At 37.1% G+C, this 18,109-nt stretch overlaps 1 protein-coding gene across 2 annotated transcripts in view; it reads left to right on the top strand.

Annotated features, from left to right (window-relative positions):
* The window catches only part of FAM160B1 (family with sequence similarity 160 member B1), a 45,620-nt gene extending 28,242 nt beyond the window's left edge, over positions 1–17,378 (top strand). For both annotated transcript variants that reach the window (XM_033181775.1, XM_033181784.1), the window contains 5 exons: positions 780–870; positions 7,890–8,033; positions 13,400–13,540; positions 13,880–13,983; positions 14,084–17,378. In XM_033181775.1, the coding sequence (XP_033037666.1) occupies positions 780–870; positions 7,890–8,033; positions 13,400–13,540; positions 13,880–13,983; positions 14,084–14,189 (586 nt within the window). In that variant the 3' untranslated portion in view covers positions 14,190–17,378. The remainder of the gene's footprint in view (positions 1–779; positions 871–7,889; positions 8,034–13,399; positions 13,541–13,879; positions 13,984–14,083) is intronic.
* The last annotated feature ends 731 nt before the right edge of the window (positions 17,379–18,109 follow it).

Below are 18,109 nucleotides of genomic sequence, written 5' to 3'. Positions count from 1 at the left end.
CCTGACCTCAAGTGATCCACCCGCCTTGACCTCCCAAAGCGCTGGGATTTCAGGTGTGAACCACCATGCTGGGCCATCCCATTTTTAAAAAATATAAATGGTTTAATTTTAAGTAATTCCCAATTGTAATAACATTGAGAATTGCTGGTTTGCTAAGATGTACTTATTAACCACGTGTGCTAAGTGTGGGGTGATTCCTTTTTGTTAGTTCGTGGTTTTGTGTTTTTTTAAAGTGCTCTTTTCTGTGGCATTTTTTTTTTCTCTCTTTTGCTTCCCTTGCAGTGTTGTCACTGATATACCTGGTTCTGGCAGGTGATTTTCGAGAAAAATTGCATGTGACTCAAGTTGCAAAATTAGAGGACATAAAAATCTCAAGTTCAGTTACTTTAAACCAGTTTCCTGAGATTAACAAATATTATGGCAATCTGTCATTATACAACAATCTGAAGAGGAAAAAAAATGTCTTTCTTAGGCTTACTTCTATTTTAAGTGGAATCAGTAATTTTTAAAACCTTTAAAATAATGAGAATATGTAATCAATGAATTGTAAAAGTCATTCAACACAAGGAATTAACAACATATAATTTCATTTTTCAGGTTTCCATTTGTATTAATACTTAACTGAACTTGCAATATCACTAGATACTTTAGTACTTATAGTTATTATTGAATTGTGGGAGTATTTGTTACTGATTATGGCCTTTCTCACTTTTACTTTTTTTCCCTTTTTTTTTCACGCAATTGGGCATCTTGCGTAATTGTGGCCTTTTTCATTTAAGTTTTCTCTGTCTGGTACCGGATGATGCAAAATCCTCCTACCATGTCGAGGGCACAGGATATGACACCTACCTCCGAGATGCTCATAGGCAGGTAGGTGAAGTCACTAAATGTTGGAAATGAAATCTAAGAATAGACATGCACACACACACACACCACTTGTCACACTGCCCACCACCACTGCTCCAAGGAAATGACTTCATTATTATTAAAACTGAGACCTGGCATCTGGCTTGTCCTGGATGGTCCCAGTTGTATATCAGTGAATTATCTTCATGCTTCCTCTTCACTCTCGAAAGTGTCTCTGGGCCAGGCACAGTGGCTTACGCCTGTAATCACAGCACTTTGGGAGGCTGAGGTGGGCAGATCACCTGAGGTCAGGAGTTCGAGACCAGACTGGCCAGCATGGTGAAACCCTATCTCTACTAAAATACAAAAATTAGCCGGGCGTGGTGGCAGGTGCCTGTACTCCCAGCTACTTGGGAGGCTAAGGCAGGAGAATCACCTGAACCCCGCAGGTGGAGGTTGCAATGAGCCAAGATCGTGCCTGGGCAACAAAGCAAGACTCCATCTCAAAAAAAAAAAAAAAAAAAAAATGAGACCTGGTCTCTGCTGTCACTACTTTTGCTTTGTGCAGGTGACCTTAGTTTGCACTTCACCGATTGTATGTCTCCATCTCAAGATTTCTTTATGCTCTTTAATTTTTTCCCACTTTAAATTATATCTCACCATTTCTGCTGCTGATCCAAAACATGATATCTTAGTAATTCTACCCACCACGCACCCTTGATCCTCATCCACAAGACATGATCCTTTTCTCCTTCATTCTGATGCAGACAGTGATTCACAAGTATAGTCCCTCTGCTGCCCAGCTCTGACTCCTTCAGCCCTTGTGTTTCACCTTTCTACCTCACTCAAATGACTTGATTGAAGGTTTGCGCTTAGGTACTAAATTAAGGAGGCTTTTCTCATTCTTCTTTCCTCTTTATAGCATTTTACATTGTAAGATTTTTAAAATTGTATTAAAAATTCCTCCTGGAAAGAAAACTTGTATTGAGATAAAATTCAACATTTTAACTATTTTAAAGTGTACAATTTAATGTTTTTTAGTATATTCACAATGTTATGCAACCATCATCACTAATGCCAGAAGATTTCTATCACCCCAAAAAGAAACCCTGTACAAATAAAGCAGTCACTTCTTCTTGACCCCTCCTCCCTGCCAACCCCCAGCCCTGGCAACCACTCATCTGCTTTCTGTTTCTATGGCTTTGCCTATTCTGGACATTTCACAAAAATGGAATCATACTATATGTGGCCTTTTGTGTCTGGCATTTTTTACTCAGCATAATGTAATGTTTTCAACTTTCATTCAAGTTGAAGCATGCATCAGTACTTCCTTTCTTTTTATGGCTGAATAATATTTTATTGTATGGATATTTTGTTTATCTGTCAGTGGACATTTGGGTTGTTTCTAATTGTTGATTATTATGAATACTAATGCTGTGAATATTCCTTTTTTGTTGAATACAGATTTTCCACTTTCTTGGGTATGTGCTTAGTAGTAAAATTGGTAGGTCACATGGTAATTCTATATTTAACTTTTTTGAAGAACTGCCAAACTGTTTTCCACAGTGGTGGCACCATTTTACATCATGCCACCAGTGCATGAAGGTTCCAATTTCACCATTTCCTCGCCAATACTTTTTCTTTTTAAATTATAGCTACCCTAGGAGGTGTGAAGTGGTGTGTCCTTGTGGTTTTGATTTACATTTCCTTATGACTAATGAAGTTGAGTAACTTTTCATGTGCTTAGCAGACACTTGTACTCTTCTTTGAAGAATATTTAAATCCTGGCCAAGTGTAGCGACTCACACCTGTAATCTCAGCACTTTGAGAGGCCAAGGCGGAAGGATCATGTGAAGCCAGAAATTTGAGACCAGCCTGGACAATACCATTTTTACAAAAATTTTTTTAAAAAATTAGCCATGTGTGGTGGCATGCACCTATAGTCCCAGCTACTTGGGAAGCAGAGGCAGGAGGACAGCTTGAGCTCAGGAATTTAAGGCTACAGTGAGCTATGATGGTGCCACTGCACTCCAGCCTGGGCAACAGAGCAAGACCCTGTCCCCAAAAAATAAAAAATAAAAAAATTCTTTGCCTATATTTTAATTGGGCTAGTTGTCTTTTTATTATTGAGTTGTAAGAGTCCCTTACATATTCTGCATAGTAGATCCTTATCAGATATATTATTTACAAATATTTTCTCCCATCTGGCAGTTGCCTTTTCACTTTTTTGATAGTGTCCTGTCGTTCGACACATAATTTTGCTTGTTTGTTTGTTTGTTTGTTGTTGTTGTTGTTTTGAGACAGAGTCTCACTCTGTCATCCAGGCGGGAATGCAGTGGCATGATCTCAGCTCACTGCAACCTCCACTTCCTGGGTTTAAGCAATCCTCCTGCCCCAGCCTGCTGAGTAGCTGGGATTACAGGCTTGCACCACCACACCAAACTAATTTTTGTATTTTTAGTAGAGATGGAGTTTCACCCTGTTGTCTAGGCTGGTCTCGAACTCCTGGCCTCAAGTGATCTGCCCACCTTGCCCTCTCAAAGTGCTGGGATTACAGGTGTGAGCCACTGCACCTGGCCAAAAGTTTTTAATTTTGATGAAGTGCAACTTAACTATTTTTTCTTGGTGCTTTTTGTGCCATACCTAAGAAATCATTGCCTAACCAAGATTACATAGATTTTCACCTAAATCTCTGTCTAAGAGTTTCATGGTTTTAGTTTATCCATTTAGGTCTTTAATCTGTTTTGAGTTAATTATTGTATATAGTGTGAGGTGGGGTTCAGATTCATTTTTTTTGCATGTAGACATCCAGTTGTCTCTGCAGCACTAGGTGAAAAGGCTATTTTCCATTAATTGACTCCAAGTGTAAAGTTTATTTGAAGACTCTCAATTCTATTCCACTGACCTATGTACCTGTCCTTATCCCAGCACCACCCTGTCTTGATTACTGCGGCTTTGTAGTAAGTTTTGAAATTGAGAAGTATGAATCCTTTAACTTGCTTCTTTCTCAAAATTTTTTTGGCTATTTGGAGTCCCTTGTAATTCCATATTAATTTTAGGATTACTTTGTCCATTTCTGCAAAAAAAAAAAAAAAAAAGCAGTTTTCAGTGTACAGTCTTACACTTCCTTCATTACATCTATTCCTAAGTATTTCTTTATTGTAAGTGAAATTATTCTGTGAACTTCATTTTCTGATCTTTCCTAATGTAGAAATACTGCTGGTTTTCATGTTTTGAGCGTCTATCCTGTAACTTCACTGAAGTTGTTTAAACCACCTCCCACCCCCCACCCCAACCCCCACCATTTCAAACTTTCTCCTTTTTTAAGGCTTCTGCAGCATCATTCTTTGCTGCTGCTGCTTTTAGGTCTCAGGTGTCATTTTTACTCTATCCCCCATATTATGATGTGGCCAAAAAAACAAAAATATCTATCAGTGGCCCTGTTTTCTATCTTCATTCCTTTGATATTCTTTTGGTTTAGCATTCATCCTTTCGTGAATTCTCTATCTGAGGTGTCCCCAAAGCTCTAGCCTCAGCCACTCAGATGTTCTTCTAAGACTTCAGACTTTATCTTTCCAAAGTAGAACTTACAATTGATTCCTCTAAAACTGCATCTGCTCCTTTGTTTCCTGCTCTGGTCAGTGGCACATCCATCCTCCTGGTCATCCAAGGTTTTATTTCAGAGTTGCCTGAGTGGGATTCATTCGTCTTCTATTCTTTTTAGCCTCTAGTCTATTGCCAAGTTGTATCAGTTTTGCCCCTACTATATCTCTCCTGTCTGCCCCCTTCTCCATTTTTGCTTTTAGCTTTCGGAATCCTAGTTTACATCTTTATTACCTCTGCCAGGATTACAGTAGCCTCATCACTTGTTTCCCCAGCTTGTTCCTTCTGCTTAGAAACCATTAACAGATTAATCTCATTCAAGTGTGCATCTGAGAACCCCTTCTTCTTTATTAACTCATAAAGTATAAATACTTAGACATCAAATCTTAAAATTCAGGATCCTTTTGGATCATTTTCCAGCCTGCTTTTCTGTATTTCTTACTATGACTTTCACTCGCTATCCAAATATAACATTTACATGCATTTATTGATGCTATTCTGTTTGTCTACAAGGTTCTCCTCTTATTTCTCACCCGCCATCTGATATCTATATTTCTTCACTGTCTTCAACATCCAGATTAAATGCCAGCTCGTATTTATTCTATTTACCCTCTTTCTCCTCTCCCTTCCCAACAGTAAAGGTAACTACTTGTCTTCATGCTCATGGCATTATCTCTCATCTGGTGTGGTCCTTTGTGTTTTCTTTCTTGTCTTGGGGTTGTAATAATCAGTCTCTTGAGGGTAGGATTCATGTCTGATTTACCATTAAATCCCACAAAATATGTACCTTAGAACTTTATACATTTTACAATATCAGTAACTATTTAGTATTTGTTGAATAAATAACCAGAATAAAATATTTCAAAATTTGAAAAAGAATTTTTAAATTTACATAGTCTAAATTTTGAAATTTCTCAAATCTGAAAAATGTACAATTTTTATTTAAATTATTTGGATGGAAGTATGCTATTATATATATCTAATCTGCATATGCATATAGTTAATTCATAATACTTTAAAGTCCACATAAATACATGAATTCATCTGCATTAATACATGAATAAATTAATGGAGTAGGAAGTAACATTCAACTAACAATCAAGTAAAGACAATAAAAGTAAAACATATCTTTCAGCAGTACTGATTAGATTTTTAAACTGCTTTTATTCTTCTGTAAAGTTTCTCGCATTTCCATTTTGTGATTAAAATGGATTGTTTAATATTTATGATTGTTTCAGAAATATTAGAAAAAAAGGATAGAAGACATTAAAATATTACTTTCCAAGTCAGAATATAAGAAGTATTAATGTAAAAATGATTTCTTAAAAATTGAGATTTGGGTCAGGTGCAGTGGCTTACTTTGGGAAGCTGAGGTGGGCAGATCACTTGAGGTCAGGAGTTCGAGACCAGCCTGGCCAACATGGTGAAACCCCATCGCTACTAAAAATACAAAAAATAGTTGGACGTGGTGGCACATGCCACCACGCCTGGCCATGTTCCGTTGTTGTTGTTGTTTTGAGACGTAGTTTCGCTCTCTCTCCCAGTCTGGAGTGCAGTGGCATGATCTGGGCTCACTGCAAGCTCCACCTCCAGGTTCATGCCATTCTCCTGCCTCAGCCTCCCGAGTAGCTGGGACTACAGGCACTCGCCACCACGCCTGGCTAATTTTTTGTATTTTGTAGTAGAGAGGGGATTTCACCGTGTTAGCCAGGATGGTCTCGATCTCCTGACCTCGTGATCCACCCGCCTTGGCCTCCCAAAGTGCTGGGATTACAAGTGTGAGCCACCGCGCCCGGCTGCCATGTTCTGTTTTAATTTCCGGTAATTTCTAAACTAGAGAGGTCGAAGTAATTTTGCTTTATTAAATAAGGAGAATCTGAAGAGGGAAGGAATATGGAAGGAAACAGTGCTTTAAATTTATTTTGTTTCAATTCAAGTAAATTACATATTGGGGGAGACTTTTAAAATTCAGTTTTATTATATGAAATATTCTTGTGCTTATAAATATTCACACTGCTTCACTGATAACTATCTGTAGTGAAAGACCAGGGTTTTTTTTTTTTTTTTTTTGAGGCGGAGTCTCGCTCTGTCGCCCGGACTGGAGTGCAGTGGCCGGATCTCAGCTCACTGCAAGCTCCGCCTCCCGGGTTTACGCCATTCTCCTGCCTCAGCCTCCCGAGTAGCTGGGACTACAGGCGCCCGCCACCTCGCCCGGCTAGTTTTTGTATTTTTAGTAGAGACGGGGTTTCACCGTGTTAGCCAGGATGGTCTCAATCTCCTGACCTCATGATCCGCCCGTCTTGGCCTCCCAAAGTGCTGGGATTACAGGCTTGAGCCACCGCGCCCAGCCTTTTTTTTCTTTCTAATCTGTCACAGACCAACACTTTTGTAAAATACAATAAAAATTAATTCCTGGCCGGGCACGGTGGCTCATGCCTATAATCCCAGCACTTTCGGAGGCCAAAGCAGGTGGATCACGTGAGGTTAGGAGTTCGAGACCAGCCTGACTAACATGGAGAAACCCCATCTCTACTAAAAATATAAAATTAACCGGGCATGGTGGCACATGCCTGTAATCCCAGCTACTCGGGAGGCTGAGACAGGAGAATCTCTTGAATCTGGGAGGCGGAGGTTGCGGTGAGCTGAGATCACACCATTGCACTCCAGCCTGGGCAACAAGAGTGAAACTCTATCAAAAAAAAAAAAAAAAAAGAATTCCTATTGTAGAAAATGAACAACAAAAAAAAAAGACCTGAAATACAAACTCTGATTATTTCATAGTTAGATTCAACAGACATAAAACTCTTCATAGTCAAATTGTTAGGAATGTTAGGAATGTTTTTAAGTGCTTGCTCTTGCTTTTTGTCCTCATCTCATTGTGGACGGTAATGAACACTTTGGGGACCAGCGCTGGTCCGTGGACCATTTTTGAGTAGCGCTGTTTGATCCTATCATAACATCATGCCTAGTGTGCATCCATTCTAGGAACGGCAGGCTTGTCTTCTCAGATAATGTGCATCAGTTCATCTGTGGTATATCCCATTTTAGAATACATTTGAAACTTGGTTAGGTCTGACTTTTCTTTTTAAATGTCCTCTAAATTGGTGATGAAAGTAACTAAAGCGTTAAATTCCTTTAAAGGAAAGAGCTGTTAGGGTATTTTAGTAAAGTTAAAATATGTCTCTTTTTCATCAAAAACCAACATAAATATGGTTTTTATATTAACCAGCAGTTAATATAATCTTACCTGTGCCCCTAGTCAGAAAGATCTGTGTCATCTCTTCCCCCTCTCCCTTGATACCTCAAGCATAGCAGACATTTTGCATTCAAATGGTTTTTTTATATGCCTATTTGAGGAAATCATTTCTATTTCATCTTAATTTGTTTTTGTTCTTTAATGATTCACATGCTTTTTTCCTCGATGCTTTTTTCCCCCGTAGTTCCGGGACTACTGTGCTATCTGCTTAAGATGGGAGTGGCCTGGGTCTCCAAAAGCATTGGAAAAGTGCAATTTAGAAGCAGCTTTCTTTGAAGGTCATTTTTTGAAAGTGCTGTTTGACAGAATGGGAAGAATTCTTGATCAGGTAATACATTTTAAATTACTAATTTTCATATTATTTTGTTGCCATTCACCACAAAATCATCTCAAGTCTTAGTAGATCTTCAGTAAAGTACTTTTATTGTTTTCTTACTTTTTCCACTGGGTGACTTTTTCATGAAGCTTGATTGCCAACAACTGGCAGATTTCTGATGCATTCTGTATATTAAAAACATTTATTTGGCCTGACAGCTGCTACAGCATTGTTTATTTTACTTCTCATGATAGGCCATTGTCTTAATATCCTTAACACATTTTGGAGATGATTAGGAGTGCTTTCCTTTTATGACTTGCTTAGCCTTTTAGTTAGTACATTTAGCACAAATATAGATTCTCAATTTAGAAGACCCTAAATGTCAGTTCAGATTGAATCTTGAACACTCTGGTCTCAATAAAATTACAGAATAGTGTTAGATGAACCTGACTCCATCTAGACAAAACTTATAAACGATACTCATTTTCATAACAGGTGAAGTAAAAAAGCTTAATGTACTCCTTTAAAGGTGGATAAAAATCACCATCAGCTGATAGGTTGCTATGTACATCTCATCTGTTAGGAGAAATAAATTTGGGATTATGGAATCCCTCCTTCCATCTCTCATTGGCTCATAAGCATAGTGATGAGAGAGCTTTGAAATACTTGATCCATTAGAATATAAACCTGAAAGAACACAACTAGCATAGTACTTTCCTCAGTGTAGAAACTGAGTGGACCAATTTGGAATTAATTTTCAATTGTATATTAAAGTACTTGTTCTTTTTTAGCATTTTAGTTAAATATTTATGTGAACATAGGGAATTATAAAAGAAATTCACTAAGTAGGCTATCTTCAACAACCAGAAAGTCAAATAAAGAAATTGTAATCTAAGAAATATTTCACTATGTTAGAGTTTAGTCAGCATTGTTTCTGACAGTAATCTCTATAAGAGACCAGGTCCTTTTTTTTTTTTTTTTTTAACCTCTTAATTGCATGTGCTGTATTTCTAGTGTTGCTTTGGTTGGCTGTTTTAAACCTGACAACCAAAGTATACAAATCTGGCTATTAATAGGTATTATGGCCTCACATCATGGCTGTGTAAACCTCTTGGGTAGCCAGGATTCATCAGTTTATTGTGTTTTTTTTGTTTTTTGTTTTTGTTTTTGAGCCAATTTGCTAGGTGTAGTTTAAATTTGATTAAGCTAACAAGCAAGAGTTAATAACAATGAGTATCAATACAGTAATGTTTAGAAATTTTGACTGAAAGTATTAAAAAAATTTAAATTTTAAAAAGTAGTTTCTGAATTGGAAGATCCACCCTGAATCTTCAAACTTGAGCACTTTTTCTCTAGTTTGTAGAGTGCTGACACAAAAGGATACATTGAAAGCAGAATATCTGAAATGCTTAAAATACTTTTCAGTTTCACCAGATAGTACTTCATAGCACAGAGCTGATTCATAGACTGTTTCAGTCATTCTTCCTGTAACCCTGTATCATAGGCAAGACAGATTTCTAGTATTATTTTACAGATGAGGAATCCTTGGTTTCAGCTATGTGACTTACAGCTAGTAAGCTATGGAGCCCTGCCTGAAACCTTTCATCTTTAAAACTCTTGAGCCTGGTGCACCTTAGTCCCAGCTACTCAGGAGCCTGAGGCAGGAGGATTGCTTGACCCCAGGAGTTCAAGGCTGTAGGGCGCTATGATTGTGCCTAAGGATAGCCACTGCACACTAGGCTAGGCAACATAGTGAGACCCTGTCTCTAAAACAAAATAAAAAACAAAAAAAACCCTTGATGTTCAAAGCCTTTTTGGTAAAAACATGGTATAGTCTGATCTCAGAGATGAAACACGAGTCCTAGGAAGTTAAGCATTTTTGGCCTAGTTTCATTTTCTTTCTTTCCTAAACATTTTTGCTGAGAGTGATACTTGCTTGTAGTTTCTTTTTTTTCTTTCTCTATTGATTCTTTTTTTTTTTTTTTTTGAGACCGAGTCTTGCTCTGTCACCCAGGCTGGAGTGCAGTGGTGTGATCTTGGCTCATTGCCACCTCTTCCTGCCCGGCTCGAGTGATTCTCCTGTCTCAGCTCCCAAGTAGCTGGGATCACAGGCTCACGCCACCATGCCCGGCTAATTTTTGTATTTTTAATAGAGACGGGGTTTCACCATATTGGCCAGGCTGGTCTCAAACTCCTGAGCTCAGGTGATCCACCCGCCTCAGCCTCCCAAAGTCCTGGGATTACAGGCGTGAGCCCCTCACACCTGACCGCCTTCTTTCTTCTTTTTTCTTTTTCTTTTGTTTTCCTCTTTGCAGGGCATTTTCTTAGTATATATTCCTAGTAGGGTCTAAGTAACCTGACTGAGATTAAAAATTTAATATGAATAATTTGGAAAGTGGCTAATGTCTTCATGCATAATTGAGAAGTTACGGTATCAAGTATTCATAACACTATTGTGTTATCACAATGCTAATTTTTTAAAAAATCATAATACAAACATTTACTATTGTTTGTAATGGTGGTGATTTTAAAAAGATATTAAAATACTAAAGTCCATAGCAGAATGGAAAGAACACTGGGAACATTGTAAGGAGGCCAGATCTTGTCCCTACCCTGAGCGTGATGAGTTTGAATTTGATCAAGTAACTTAGGTACTTGTCACATTTTCTGATTGTTAAAGTGAAGTTGATATTACTTTTTTAACTCAAAGTTTATTATCTCAGAATTTGAGTTCAGTCCAAAAACATGGGCCAAGTCTATCTGGCATGTCAGAGAAATCTGGCTTGCTTTCCTTTCAGGTAAATACTGTATAAAGTATAAAATAAAGGGACCTCAAATAATAGATATAAACACTTAACTACCGACAACCTCCAAAAAGGCCAGCCTTGTTTTAAAGTTATTACCAGTAGGAAGTAGAGACCATTTCTGAGTACAGTGAAGCAAATTTGTCTTGTTGAAATTTATTTTCATTTTTACTACATTAAGAAATCTGTCAGCCTTACATTTCTTAAGCAACCTATGACCTAGATTTATGTTAAACTATAAACCAAAGTAACACCACACAGAAAAAATACAAAGTCTAAATAGTAATATATTTATTTAAAGCCAAACTGTATTGATTTGTTTATTTAAGCATCTGCAGATGGCAAAATTTAGTGACCTAAAAACTTAGCTACCTGCAGTGAAGAGTCATGTACAATTCTGGACTTAAGTCATATTTTAAATTTTTTTCTACTAAATGCATTCTTTTAAATTATTTTTTGTAAATGATTCCTTCATACCTAAAACACAATTTAATGTGAATTCATTGTTTATTATGAGTTGAGTCTCAGAGAAGGCTATTCTGTTGCAAATATTATCAAGGGAGGAGGAATGGAGAGAAGTTGGTTAATGAGTACAAAAATACAGTTAGAAGGAATAAGTTCTAGTATTCAGTAGTACAGTCAGGAAATTAGTTAACAAAAACTTATTGTATATTTCAAAGGAGCTAGAAGAAAACTGTGATGTTCCCAACACAAAGAAAAGATAAATGCTGGAGGTGATGGATGTCCCCGTTACTCTAATTTGGTCATTACATATTACACATTGTGAAATGTATCAAAATATCACATGGACCCCCAAAATAGGTACAATTATGGTACATTAATAAAAAATACCCAAAAGCCCCCAAGTATTGCCAAGTAGGAGAATTTGCTCTTAAACTATCCTGTACTGGGAATACATATTTCCTTTCAATTACCTTGCTTACCGCTAGGTTTTGAAAAAAAAAAAATGACTCAGAGCAGTTTTTGTTCTTTAAAAAAATCCACGTTCATGAATCCAGTAGTAAGTTAGAAAGACTAAAATGGGCCTTACAGCATAGGACTTGAGCGTGTTTATGTGACAAAACAGGTACATCATAGCGTCTGTAGCTGTGGTGATTTTCAAAAGATAGTAAAATGCCGAAGTATGTAGCAGAACTGGCACGTGTGTGAGCATTCTCCACTGAATGCCAGAGATTGACTTCCTCATTGCTATTCACTGTGATCAAGGCTTTGCAGGTTGTTCAGTGGCTGAGAGTAAAACATTCCGCTGTGCTGGCTGATGCTGCACTTGGTCCTGACTCCCTGTTCCCTCCACTGTGCTGCAGCATCTGTCTCACTCTTGCCACTTGGGTTCTCTGCAGCCTCCTCACTGTGGTTAGTTTTGTTGCAACCAATCCGTTTCCTTTGGCTGCTTAGAAGAAGCAAACTGGAAGGGGTGAGAAGTTTCTGTTGAAAGTTCTGAGCAAGTAGTAGCAACTCTTTGTGTAGTGTGCCTTTTGCTTTGACGTTGACATAACTCTGCAAAGCCCCTTTCCGTGAAGAATAAACAGACAAGTAGAATTCAAGTCAAATCGCAATATTTCATACAAAACAAGTGTGAGGAATGTACACAGATACACAGTTGTTTGGGGAAAGTTAATACTCATGCAAGAAATGAGATGATCCCTCTCTGTAATCACCGTTTTGAACCTTCTCATTCACTTTGAGGCGTAGGATCGTCATCAGTTCTATCCCCAAGTACTTTCATTCTGGTGACAAGGTTCTGTGATTTGACTTTCTATGTGTTTTTGGGAATTGCCTGTAGTTGAATAATCTGAGGTGAGGAATATCACTTCTGAAATTACTATATTTAAAAATGTGTAATATCTTCCCGTCTTGGTTTTTGGTCTTATGCTCAATGGGTCCTCTGTAATTAATACTATATATGATACACTGGTGCTTTTTCATGACCCCTTGAACAATTTCATCAATTGAATCAACCTGCATATAATAAACATTCTGACTATGTCACTTATTTGCCTTTATATGTTTATATGCTTTTTAAATCTTTTTTAAAACGTTTTAGGACTGCAATGTATGTAATTTGAGATATGAGAGCTAGTTTAGTTGTAGATATTTTCATTGCAGAAAAGCATGCAGAGCGGGAAGGAAGATGGTGGATTCTCCCTTCCTTTTTTTTTTTTTTTGTTTTTTTTGAGACAGAGTTTCGCTCTTGTTGCCCGGGCTGGAGTGCAATGGCATGATCTCAGCTCACTGAAACCTCCATCTCACGGGTTCAAGCAATTCTCCTGCCTCAGCCTCCCAAGTAGCTGGGATTACAGGCATGTGCCACCACACCCAGCTAATTTTGTATTTTTAATGGAGACGGGGTTTCTCCACATTGGTCAGGCTGGTCTCGAACTCCCAACCTCAGGTGATTCACCCACCTCAGCTTCCCAAAATACTGGGATTACAGGTGTGAGCCACCACGCCTGACCAGATTCTCCTTTCTTAAAAGGACGAATTGAAATAGTAAATTAAGTGCATAGGTATACATTATTATTAAATGTCTTTCTGTTTTTTACCCCACCATAGCCATATGATGTAAACTTACAAGTAACCTCGGTGTTATCTAGACTTTCTCTCTTCCCTCATCCACACATCCACGAGTACCTTTTGGATCCTTACGTGAACCTCGCTCCTGGCTGTAGATCTCTCTTCTCTGTAATTGTCAGGGTGAGTTACTAGTTCTGTTATATTCCCTAGGATTGATAAGTCTGTGCAATTAATATGTTAACATCATTGTATGCAGTTAGTGTCACATAATGAAAAATATATCTACTGCTTAAAAGTAATTGTTATACATGCTGAATTATTATTTTTAAAATTATTTTTAATAATATGTAACTTTTATTTTAAAGAATTAGGTATGAGTCCTTGGTTAAAGATGATTATATGAGTAGTGAAAGTTTACATTCTTTATTAAATAGTAGGGAATGAAGATTTTTTCTAAAATCCTGAGGTTGTCTATGTAGCTGATTTCAGGAACTGAAATGCCTTGCCTCTGTGATCCAGGTCGTTGGAGACCTTATGCTTCGAATCCAGCGTATTCAAGACTTTACTCCCAAGCTTCTATTAGTCAGAAAGCGATTACTTGGTTTGGAACCTGAAGGCCCTCTGTAAGTTTATGTTTTACATTTTTTTAATCCAAAAATTGCAGTGAACTTAATGATCTGCTGATACATTGAATTGATTTATTGTCTGTTTTTCCCTTACCAGTATTGACCACATCACACTGCTAGAGGGTGTGATCGTGTTAGAAGAGTTCTGTAAGGAGCTGGCGGCAATTGCGTTTGTGAAATATCACGCTTCCTCCACACCATAAATAACATCTTTCAAGTAACTAGGGGAACGGAACTACTGTGTACATTTCATCACAAAAGACTCAGCTCCACCCAGCCACAAGAGCATAAAAAGCCCTTTTAAACGAAGTATTGCTGTAAACTGGACAGAACCATTAAGAACCTATTGAGTGGACATTCTTGGTAAAATGTTGTATAATGTTGTTTTCGTTGGCTTTATCATAATGGTTCTATTATAAAATTGCACATTGTCGAATCCAGGATACAATCAAAGGAACTTCAGGAAATAAGCATTTCTAATGACTGTGTTTGAAAAGCTGCAATATTTCCAATGTCATGACTTTGATGATATTTCTGTTATATTAATATCCTTTTAGGTAGCAAGGCATTTTGACATTCTCTGGGACTCAAATGCTTATATTATTTTGGATTAATAAGTAGCAAAAAAAATCACGAATTTTATAACTTTTTAAGGTCAGAATTCTTATCAAACAAAATATGAAAAAAACTGTAAATGAGAAAAAAATACAATTCAGAAACCATTGAATGAATTAATTATAGAAGATAAAAATGTGTAGAGCACCATTAACTTTCTTCAGCTTTTTTAAGAATAACGATTTAATATGATAAAGAAATTCTTGATTAATATATCTCTATTTTTAAAGAAATGTTCTTTTACTCTTGTGCACATAGCCATGTTAGTGATTTTCTTCATGTATGGGTCCCAGTTGATTTAAACCGTGTCATTTTCGCAACAATGTTGAATTTATGCTCACCATTGGTAGTGTTTGCTAAAATTGTATTTTTTTTTTAAACTAAGTAAGATGTACTGGGTCGAGAACCCTTTTTCCCCCTCTCTCCCTCTCAGAAAATTGCTTTATAAAATTGCTTTATAATTTGATTTTCTTACTGAAACGCATGGTGGTGTCTAGGTGAGGAACTGACTGATAACCCTTGGCAGCAATCAAAATGCCAGTGGCTCCTCGATGTTTACATTTTTTTCTAGTTTGTTCAGTCTTTTGTTTTAAATGATTCTAAAGAGATTAAAGAAAGCAGACTTTTAAATGTCCTGTTTACATGTTAAAGGATTTGGGGAAATTGGGTATGTATGTGAATGGGTATACATGTAGGAACCTGTAGTTCAGCAAAGCTGCGCTGGGCACAGCATGCTTGTACTTGATGGACAAAATCGTGTTTGCTAGTCGACTTTCTATTTTTCCTTTAAGTGACGCTGATCACTCAAATACTGCTTTTAAGCTATTGTTTGTTTTTATCTGACATGTTAAGCAGCAGCACTTTCCTCTTTATCTTTTCATTTACTGACATTTGGGGGAACAGGCTATCAAAGGCTCCAGCTTGAAGGGAACTCTCACTACCCCCTCTAGGAAGTTATTTTATGTAGCATGTTTGTATATATATGCATTGTGTGGTGTGTGCGTAGAGGCTTGTTTTACACCTATCTGCTCATTTTGTTGTATTAGCTTTTCTGGTTTATTTCATAGTTTGTTTTTGCTATTTATTAAGAACAGTATCAAAAGATTATGAATAGCCTCAGCTCTAGAATGCTTACCACCGTTAAAACAACAAAAAGACTAAGCCTCCAATTTCATGCAAATCTTCATTAGCTTATTCTAAGAAATTTATTAAGTAAAACAAAGAAAAAACAAAAGTGGGAGATAGTTATTTTGTGCATGATTGTCTTTAAATCATTTTGAATGATGTGAAGGCATTATTCAGTTTGCTGTATTTTTTAAATCACTTCATACAGGGAACACTTCAACATTTCCATTTCTAGATGTAGTAACAGTCTACTTCGACGTACAAGTATTTAAACTAAGGCATTAAGAGATATTAGATATTTCTTAATGTTTTCGTAGTGCTCAATAGGTGTAGTAGCAATGATATTGCCTCTGAAACCAAATACTCTTTTATCCTTGATTTCACTATGGGACCTTATAATTACTCCATGAAACCAAGCTCAGAAAAGCTTTAACTCGTGTGTGTGTGTATGTGTATGCTGCTTCTGAAAATATAATTTTCCTAAGTTATTGTAATGACTTTAATTTGTAATCAGCTAAGGCTTAAGATTTCATTTGTTTCTCGTCTAAGTTTCTGTTTTTCTTCCCTTTTTTTCTTTTACATTTGTTCAGAGCTAGAGCCAGTACAAGCTCTCACAGTGAGTTCAATTTGTTAGTGAAACATTGTACTGCATCACTAGTCTTTCTTAAACTGTCTGTTGACAGCTGAATATTTGTTACTCAGTACTTGCAAAAACAGTGACTAAAATGCACTATGTTGAGTGGAAAGCACAGTCATAGCAATTGATTGCCATAGCAAGTTCCAAAGTGAATTTCAGCCTTGCTTCACATTTGTATCAATAAGTACGCACATTTTTTGAAACTTTCTAACAGTATAGTCTTTGAGTTTGTTTTTAGTTATGAGCCACATTCTTTACTTAATTTAACTCAGATTTGTCTTAGCCTATTGCCATATAGTACTCACCTTATAACTATGTAACTTTCTCATAACGTATCTGTTTGTGCAATATGGAAGCTGTGAGTGGATTCATAGCTTTTTGGTTTAATTGTACATTATTGTGTGTGTACATATGTATATATGTGTATATATAAGGACCAAAATTCTTAGCTCGCTTACACTGTTGCTAGTGTAAACATTGTTACACTTAATTTTACAGGGCACAAATTATGGAATTACTTCATAAATTCATGGTAATGTTTCCATAAATTATTGCATTAATATACAATTACCATTTAATTATGAAGTCCATCAGTATTGACAAAAGAAGCTACAGTGAAGTGCTAAAACCACATTATATGGTAATTATATTTTGGGTTGTATAGTAAATCAAATGTGCATGTCATTGTAACACTTTATGTGTTAAAACATGGTAGATAATCACATTTCTGGGCCCTGTAAAATAGTGTTACTGTAATACTCTGTTTTGCCTCCTGCCTTGTTTACATTAAACAGGATATTTGGTAAATTTTTTGTATCGAACGTTGTGTAGGTTACTGACAGTGTTACCAACGTCTGGAATTCTTGGTCCATCCGTGGAGAAACTCTTCAGATGGTCATTGTGTACCTACTCTCTCTTCAAAGGAAGTTGTGATCAAGTTCAACTTTTTGTGCTAACAATGCATGCAGGACTAAGAGGGATGATCTAAAAAATAAATAATGTAATTTAAACAAAATGTCTTATGTTTTTGTAAAATTCTACTTGGGAACATTTTATCCAACGATAAATCTCAAACAAGTCTTAACTTTTTGCACCCCCAACACACAAAGGGATATGGCACACCACAATCAGTGGGTCTCTATAGTATTCTAGGGAGAGAACAAAAAGCAATATATCTGTTTGTGGAGGAGAGATGTGTAGCTTGAAAAATTCCCCCAGGTAAACCTCATAGTAAACCTCATATATTTCCTCCACCTCCCTTCTTAATAATCACTGCACAAAAGGAAGGAATGTTATGCACGTCTCAGAAAAGCAATTTTTTTTTTTTTTTTTTTTTTTTGTGAGCCTCGCTCTATTCCCCAGGCTGGAATGCAATGGCACGATCTCAGCTCACTGCAACCTCCGCCCCCTGGGTTCAAGTGATTCTTCTGCCCCAGCCTCCTGAGTAGCTGGGATTACAGGTGCCTGCCACCATGTCCAGCTAATTTTTGTATTTTTAGTAGAGACGGGGTTTCACCATGTTGATCAGGCTGGTCTTGAACCTCTGACCTCAGGTGATCCACCTGCCTCAGCCTCCCAAAGTGCTGGGATTACAGGTCTGAGCCACCATGCACGGCCCAGAGAAACAGTTTATTCTAAGCATTATTTCTTAGTATTTTTCTAACACATATCAAAACTTTTCTTTTTAGCTGACACTTAGACTCTAGACTTACTCTGTTCACTTGAGTATTTGCCAGAGTTTCTGAA

The sequence above is a fragment of the Trachypithecus francoisi genome, unplaced genomic scaffold (assembly GCF_009764315.1).
Source record: "Trachypithecus francoisi isolate TF-2019V2 unplaced genomic scaffold, Tfra_2.0 Contig01579, whole genome shotgun sequence".
NCBI lineage: Eukaryota > Metazoa > Chordata > Mammalia > Primates > Cercopithecidae > Trachypithecus > Trachypithecus francoisi.
Note: the sequence above shows the minus strand (reverse complement) of the source record. Positions and strands in the feature narration are given on the sequence as shown.